The 8,333-nt window shown below is 43.4% G+C and overlaps 1 protein-coding gene across 2 annotated transcripts in view; it reads left to right on the forward strand.

The window, feature by feature from the left end:
- Nucleotides 1-8,330, forward strand: part of LOC144932715 (dynein axonemal heavy chain 5-like) — a 95,011-nt gene extending 86,681 nt beyond the window's left edge. For both annotated transcript variants that reach the window (XM_078857085.1, XM_078857095.1), the window contains exons 70-76: nucleotides 1,372-1,493; nucleotides 2,596-2,943; nucleotides 3,180-3,368; nucleotides 4,024-4,156; nucleotides 4,811-5,019; nucleotides 6,081-6,302; nucleotides 7,338-8,330. In XM_078857085.1, the coding sequence (XP_078713211.1) occupies nucleotides 1,372-1,493; nucleotides 2,596-2,943; nucleotides 3,180-3,368; nucleotides 4,024-4,156; nucleotides 4,811-5,019; nucleotides 6,081-6,302; nucleotides 7,338-7,577 (1,463 nt within the window). In that variant the 3' untranslated portion in view covers nucleotides 7,578-8,330. The remainder of the gene's footprint in view (nucleotides 1-1,371; nucleotides 1,494-2,595; nucleotides 2,944-3,179; nucleotides 3,369-4,023; nucleotides 4,157-4,810; nucleotides 5,020-6,080; nucleotides 6,303-7,337) is intronic.
- The last annotated feature ends 3 nt before the right edge of the window (nucleotides 8,331-8,333 follow it).

Here is an 8,333-nt window from a genome sequence, read left to right on the forward strand (position 1 = left end):
TCATCATTATCATAATCCATGATTAATCCAGAACTTGATGAAGACCCCCCAAGGCATCACCAGCTCTCATGGTCTCGGGATGCAGCAATTAATCTGGTACCTACAACGAGCTGAATTTATCGCTCCATTTCCCTGGTGGATTTCCTCTCGGGCACGCTCCCTCCTTGGGAGTGGCAGTCAAAAAATGCATAATACTTACAAGTTAATTAATTAATTATTTCGCTTGTAATATCTAATAATGAAAGCTCCTGAACACCATTGCGCATATTAATACATTCCTTTATTCCATCTTGCACTGTGGGCAGTGAGATAACGCATTCACCACTTGTTTTAGAATTTCACGGTTCGAATCCAGTAGTCCACCCTTAATTCGATTGGTGTATTTACGTGACTTTACCGAAAGAACCAAGAATATGGTGTATTCACGTTACAATATGCAGCGTCTGCTTAACAGTGGAAGTTAAATATCCCATAACATTATTCAAAGAAGAGTAGGTCAATGTGTGTCGACCTCATGGTCCACATTTAGCAAATTTGAGAAATTATCGCAAATTATACAATTAATTGAAAACAACATTCATACTTAGCTATCGTCATCCCTACCGCAAAAAAAAAAACATTTCTTGAGACTCAGTGAGTAATAATAATGACTAGTTCATAAAGCTTGTCGTCGCCAGGAAAAAGTTTTAAATAAATATAATAATTAACCTGATATGATTTTTTTTTTTATCTACGATCAGACACTAACAACTACTCCAAAAATTGTTCCAAAAAATATATAATAGTTGACCACTTGATTCAACTTCTTATATTTAAAGACGTACCCATCGGAAACCGCTCAATTTAAGATTCCGTTTTTTTATTAGAAAGAATAAAAATGAATGAACTTAATACTCTATGAAGGGAAGTTCCTATTTTTTACCGTTTTCGATTTATTCAGATTTGAACATCATAAAATTCGTATTTTTTTGTTCAAAACCGCTTGATGCGAAATATCTCAAAAACAATAAAAGATAGAACAATGGTTCTCGCTTTAATTTTATTTGCTGTTTAACGCTCTATCAAACTAAAACTACTGCAATGTTATATTTTGAACGGTTTCTGAATGACACGCACAAACATTTTTTTATGGGGCACTTAAAATAGAGATTTGGGGGCCTTAAAATTTAAAACCTCGGATTTTGAGATTTTTCCTGTTTTTTGTCCTAAAAGCTACCTTTGGACCAAATTTCAGCTTTCTACCTTGTCGGGAAGTACCCTAGAGGTTTTTGAGACATAACATACAGATTAAGGTCTTTATTTACATAGATAATTTGATTGTAATGTTTGTGACAATGAAAACCATTGCTTGCTGAACGCGGCCATGTGCAGGCGTGAAGGCTGGGCTCAAGAGGACGTACGCCGGCATCACGCAGGACCAGTTGGACATCAACAGCCTCCCGCAGTGGAAGCCACTGCTCTACGCCGTCGCGTTCCTGCACACCACCGTACAGGTCTGCCCTCAGCCCTCCCCCCGGGGTCTCATTGTTACACTTGTGACAGTGCGTCGATTACAAGCAATGCTTGCGTTCACGATGCGTCTTAAGAGGCGATTTAATGTTGTGAAAGCGATGGCTCCATATTTTATAGATGACAGGGTTTGAATTGGCAGACATGTAGAGGCTATGGCATACAATGTTATATGCTCTATAATTTCTCACGTTGATTTTAGTGGGGAATTTATAAATGGATCATCCCGTATATGCAGTTAGAAATATACATGACTATAATGTATATACTCTTTTGTTCTTTCGGTAAAAATAAATAATAGATCTATTATTTATAATAATTATTTATAATAAAAGATTTCTTATTTATTTTATAATAATATATCTTCTTGGTTCTTTCGGTAAAGTCACGTAGAAGGGAAGTAATAAAATAATAAAAATAAAACATAATAAAATAATTCTCACGACGTTTCGGCCACAACGCAAGCAGCCGTCCTCAGGTGAAGACCAGGTCTGTCGGGGAGACAGCGTCAGACCTGGTCTTCACCTGAGGACGGCTGCTTGCGTTGTGGCCGAAACGTCGTGAGAATTATTTTATTATGTTTTATTTTTATTATTTTATTACTTCCCTTCTACGTGACTTTACCGAAAGAACCAAGAAGATGAATCCCTGCAGTCACGAAAGCTTTAAATCGAAAAATAATAGATCTATTATTTATTTTCCTATCTACGTGACTTTACCAAAAGAACCAAACAGTATGAATTCCTGAGGTCACGAAAGCTTCAAATCAAGATTATAATGTATATGTACAGCCATTGTGGGTCATGAGGATTCTTTGACAATACTTCCCCAAGCTGGCTAATGCCAGATGGCAAAGGTGGGAAGCAAAAACTTTGGAGCATAATACAGTACAACAATGGTTTCTTCTGCATTGCCTCTTGCTGCCAACATAGCAGCGCAGCAGCCTGCAACACAAGTTGTATGCATTGTAGTCACACATCCATGCACTATCCAGGCTTAAGCCTGCTTGGATTTCCAGATCTTATCTCATACACATTGATGATCGTGAACGTTGTTCTCTCTCGACATCTCTGTTGCCATCACCAGGAGAGGCGCAAGTTCGGGCCGCTGGGTTGGAACATCCCGTACGAGTTCAATCAGGCGGACTTCACGGCGAGTGTGCAGTTTGTGCAGAACCACCTGGACGACCTGGACCAGCGGCGCGGGGTGAACTGGAGCTGCGTGCGCTACATGCTGGGCGAGGTGCAGTACGGTGGCCGCGTTACCGACGACCTCGACAAGCAGCTGCTCAACACGTTCTCGCGCGTATGGTTCGGGGAGTCCACCTTCGCCGACTCGTTCTGCTTCTTCCGTGGCTACAGCGTCCCGCGCGGCCGTACCGTCGCCGACTTCATGGCGGCCATCGAGGCCCTGCCCCTCGTCGACTCGCCTGAGGTGAGCTAGGCTTGGCGCTGAAAGTTCTCGCAGTGACGGTTAAATATCGATTGAGGACCGTTTAAAAGTGATCAACCTCACGTGGCCGCAGTCTGTACGAAATAATGTCGTGGGCTACATGCGACCGGTGGGCCGTAGGTTCATTACCCCCTCTGTAAAGCCGTGCACGCAACACAACGCGGTTTGAAAGCCAGCGCCTAACCCGTGCATCCACCCCGTGTTTTCCTCCGTACCAGGTGTTTGGCCTGCACCCCAATGCCGACATCACCTACCAGACCAACATGGCCAATGAGGTGCTGAGCGAGATCGTCAACATCCAGCCCAAGGACAGTGGCGGTGGAGCCGGGGAGACCCGCGAGAGCGTGGTGCGCCGACTTGCCGACGAGATGCTGGAGAAGCTTCCGCCGGGATACATCCCCCACGAGGTACGCCGCTCGTGTCCAACGAACGGCTCTCAGCCGCACTGTGGAGGCTTGAGTGTTGCAGGCAGTGCAGAAAAACTGCGGTCGTATGAAAATTACCAGACAAGAATTTTGTATGTTGTTTTAGTAGTCGGTAAAATCCAATTATAAGATTGGGATATGTATGCAAGAATTCATAAAATCTGTATGTAATCCCTTTCAATCAAAAGTGACGTTCACACCTTTAGACGTATTGATGAGTTCCGTGCCCTCCCCCTCAGCACAATCAGAATCTTTATTTATCCTGGAGAAACCCGATGAGCTATGAAGCTCTTTTTTTTTAATAGATGTCCAGTAGGAGCAGGTCAGAAAGTTACAACAACAAACAATACAAGTATAGGAAAGGTAAGCAAATCACAAAAAATGCATAAAGTATATGAGTTCAAATTGCATAAGTACATCAATTATCAAGCTTGAGCAAGGCACCAAAACAATAAGAAAAACAGTCCCAGACCATACCAAAGCAACACAGTCCCTGAATAAAATTGCGCATTAAAATTTTACTATCGATATATGGGTTAGGATTAAAGTTACAAATCATTACCCAGAACACCGACCCAAACGGCCCATCCCCGCTAAAAGGTACCCATTGCCCTTGTGTATTTGCGTTGCTGTATAGGTTAAATCCCGGCTGCAGAAAATGGGAATCTTCCAGCCCATGAACATCTTTCTGCGGCAGGAGCTGGACCGCATGCAGCGTGTAATCAGCCGCGTGCGAACCACGCTCGTCGACCTCAAGCTGGCCATCGACGGTACCGCGTGCACCGTGTGCCAAGCCGCAGTACCCATCCCACACTGGAGTTACTGATACGATGTACCTGTAGATCCCTCCTTGTTGATCCAATGCTGGCTATGCTGCACGAACGTCTCCCCACACAATGTGAGTCGTGATTATTTGACCATACTTCACGGTGCTGGACAGCACGAGTTGGTGAATGCACGGAATATCGACGAAAGTACAGTACAACAATGTATTTTGCAGCATTTCTGTCTGGTGTCCACCAAATCTGCCGATAGTAGCCTACAGCAATCTGATGTCCCTATAGATAGCCCACCCAGGCACTATCCAGGATCCATCCTGAGCTTTCAAACTCTGACAAAATCGGGCACATTGGTCATTGGTGCTGATGTGATGAAACTGAAAATATGTACACTGCCCTTCTTTGCAACCAGGAAATTGCTCCAAAGTGCCGAGACAATAAAAGATAGAACCTCCGAACCTCCGAGCTCTTTCCTCCTGTTGACTTTGACTGTGACACACACTCATAGCTTCAGGCAAAATGTACTGTGAATATACAATTTTTTTTTAAATCGTGGTGAATATGAATCTTTGAGCCACCTGCATCTAATTGGATTTAAATCCAAATCATGTGCTCGTTTATTTTTTTAATGCACCCTGCAAACAGGCACCATCATCATGTCGGAGGACCTGCGAGACGCTCTGGACAACATGTACAACGCGCGCATCCCGGCTCTGTGGCAGAAGATCTCGTGGGACTCGGCCACGCTCGGATTCTGGTTCACTGACCTCCTCGAGCGAAACTCGCAGTTCAACACCTGGCTCTTCCAGGGACGGCCGCACCAGTTCTGGATGACCGGCTTCTTCAACCCTCAGGTGATGGCTGAGGCATCTCTTTGCACACTGCTGAGCACGAGCGGGGCTTAGTGGAAGCCGCCACGTGGCGGGGGTAATGCATGCAAGTGTGCCGATTTGTCCGTCAGAGAGAATAAAGTGCTGATAGGTGCACTGTAAAATTAAACAATTTTAGATCATCCCACGATATGGGATGCATAAGCCGTTGCTTTTTTTTACCAATTTAATTATGTATTTTTTATTATGATCATTTGTAGATGGAATGGTCAGTCAGGTTGATTGCATTTTTTGAAGTATGTAATTATTAGGCATAGAGCAATACATCAATGGAAAATGTATACTTACGCTCACTATATTCTTTAAACTGTGTGCCGAAAAATCAGTCATTATAGTTTCATAGGAGTTGAAAGCCTTGATGCTAGTTCCTTCAATCAATCTTCAATCTGTAATGATGCTCCTCTGCTACACCAGTGGTCTGAAATTCCCTCCCCATGACCATCTCTGCTGTTGATTTTCTGTCCCTGTTTAAATCCAGGTTCACGATCATCCTCTTCTCCTCTGCCCCTGACAGTTGTTTTCTCTTTATATCAAATGGCTCCTTTACCCAGGATGACCATGTGACACTGTTTGCTTACATGTCTTGAGATTGTATTTAAATGCTATGTAAATTCCATTTGATTTATAATTATATCGTGTACTTTTTGAGTCAGTGCAGCATTTTTATGACCAATTTACTAAATAGCATCATATGACAATCATTTTTGGTCCACCTGCAATAAACAATATCACTGCAATTACATTGCTCAATACATAATGATCGGCAATGATTACCAATAATTTACAGAAAAAATACATGAAAAAAATGCACGTAGATGGTATGGGCATCATCACACATTATGTATCCACTGCTGGATGAAGGCTTTTCTCCCATGCCGTTGCCACCCCTTGCAGTCCAGTGCTGCTACCATCCATCTCACCTGTGCACATTAATTGATCTCAATGCTCCATCTCCGCGGCGGAGGATTTCGTTAACCCAGCGGAGCATCCGTTAACCCAGCGAGGTGATTATTGCGCGCGCCCAGGGATTCCTGACAGCCATGAGGCAGGAGACGACGCGGCAGAACGTGAGCCGCGGCTGGGCCCTGGACGCTGTGACGCTGCACAACGATGTGACACGCATGATGCGCGAGGATGTGACGGGCTCGCCGCCCACCGACATCGGCGGGGTCTTCGTCTACGGCCTCTTCCTGGACGGTGCCGGCTGGGACCGGCGCAGCGGCAACCTGGCCGAGGCCCTGCCAAAGGTGAAAAGCCCTTTCCATTCACGATAAAAAAATATTATGTGGTTAACATGGCTACTCTGTCGTTACTTGGCAGAAAACAATTCACCCCCTCGCCATTCAATTGTTGGAATTTGAGGTTGCGATTATAATCTGAAGCAGCTATAGGGTTTACAATAAATGATTACGTACAACATTATACGGGGGTGGCGACATGGCCCAGCGGTACCACGATCACCAATTGTGACAAAGGCTTGTGGTTCGAAGCCAGCAGGCCACCCTGGTTAATACTGCGGGTATATTAACCATGGTCGAAATGTGCCATATCTGAAAAATGACCTGCAAATTACTTAATTAGAATACATAGCATCATTCTTTTAGTTGCCGAGGCATTTAAGCGACTTATAAATGCAAATAAATGTTTTTACATTTTTAAAATTAGCTATTATTATAAACATGAAAAAAATCAATACTGTGCAGATTATGTAACTGTAGGTTTATTTACAAATCATTGCAAAATGGCAACTATCCACTTAATATACATACATATATTTTTGTTATTTAAGAATTTGTAACATCCTCTATTGTGATGGTATGCATGCCACACTGGTGGCATCTAAGCATGAATGGAGATCACAGAAGCTTTAGATTTGTTTCATATTTTAGTCTGCAGAATTTTTTAAGCTAAAAATCCCTGCATGTCAGGTTTTGTACCCACTTGACAAGCTTTAGTGCCTGGCAATTTACATGGGTTGTGTTTATTCTGATTTACAAAGTAATTGTGGAAATGGTTGTTGAAGGACAGGAACACTGCAAAACCTGGCTTAGTTTTGAGTTTAGCAAATACTGTAAGATGAATGTAACACCCCGCCACAAATACATGCGACTCTTGTCCCAAATTTTATGCACATAACACGACTTACTGTGCAATTGACGGTACTGTAAATTTCTCATTTACCGCAAACTCAAGGAAGCCAGTGTGTGCAATTCGGTAACACCATCCCGCTATTAACTGCGTTCCCACTCGCGGGCATTAATTAGCATATTCATTTCACGTAGGTCCTCTTCACGCAGCTGCCCGTGGTTCATATTTACGCCATCAACACGGCTCCCGCGGCTGACGCCAAGGGGAAGGCAGTGGCGGTACAGCAGCAGCAGGCGGTGCCGTACTCGTGCCCCGTGTACAAGAAGCCGCGTCGGACGGACCTCACGTACATCTTCCCGTTGCTGCTCAAGACCACCCAGAACCCCGACCACTGGACCCTGCGTGGGGTGGCGCTGCTCTGTGATACAAAATAACCCGTGAGCACGCTTCGGGCCAGGGTGGTGTGAAACGTTGGTAACACGTGTCGGAGCATGGCAGCAATTAGGCACGCTACAGATGCTTTAATTGCAAATTGTTTCTTTCGCTCACAATACCTGCGTCAAATTCAAAATCGTGCAGGGGAGAATCGATTCATATTTATGAGAACGATATGCAACTGTTACATTAATGCTGATGGAGCGAATACAAGTGTGCAAATTTAAAGTTGAGAAACAATACATACTACAAAATAATTTATTTTTTAATGGGATTCAAGGGCCCAAATCGTAACAATGCCATTGCTTGGGTGATCAATCGTTACATATGCTTAGCAGCAATGCATTGGAAATGCCCATTCTTTCTCAGAAGTGGTGAAATTAAATGCACTAACAGCATTAATTGCGTTAAATCCACTTAAATCTTGTAGTTCAACTTTCAGTCATGTTACTCAGTTCTTGTTCGTCCTGACCTGTGCTCAAAACCTCACGCTTGTTGTTTCGCCGTCGCAGTCACCACTATTGTTGCCTACCTAAGTGGCTCACAGGTCATTTGGGAGAGCCACTGTATCAAGTAGGCACTGATAATGTGCGTTTGTTTGCACTTTACTGTTAGTTTAAAGAAAGAGCACTTTTAAAATATATTGTGAGTTATATGCAGAACTTTACAGCAACTTTGCCTTTTCTCATATGCTTATTAAGAATACACTGTGCTCTTAGACATTAAAAGTTTATTTGTTTGCACTTATATCAGAC

This window comes from Lampetra fluviatilis, chromosome 1 (genome assembly GCF_964198595.1).
Source record: "Lampetra fluviatilis chromosome 1, kcLamFluv1.1, whole genome shotgun sequence".
NCBI classification, from domain to species: domain Eukaryota; kingdom Metazoa; phylum Chordata; class Hyperoartia; order Petromyzontiformes; family Petromyzontidae; genus Lampetra; species Lampetra fluviatilis.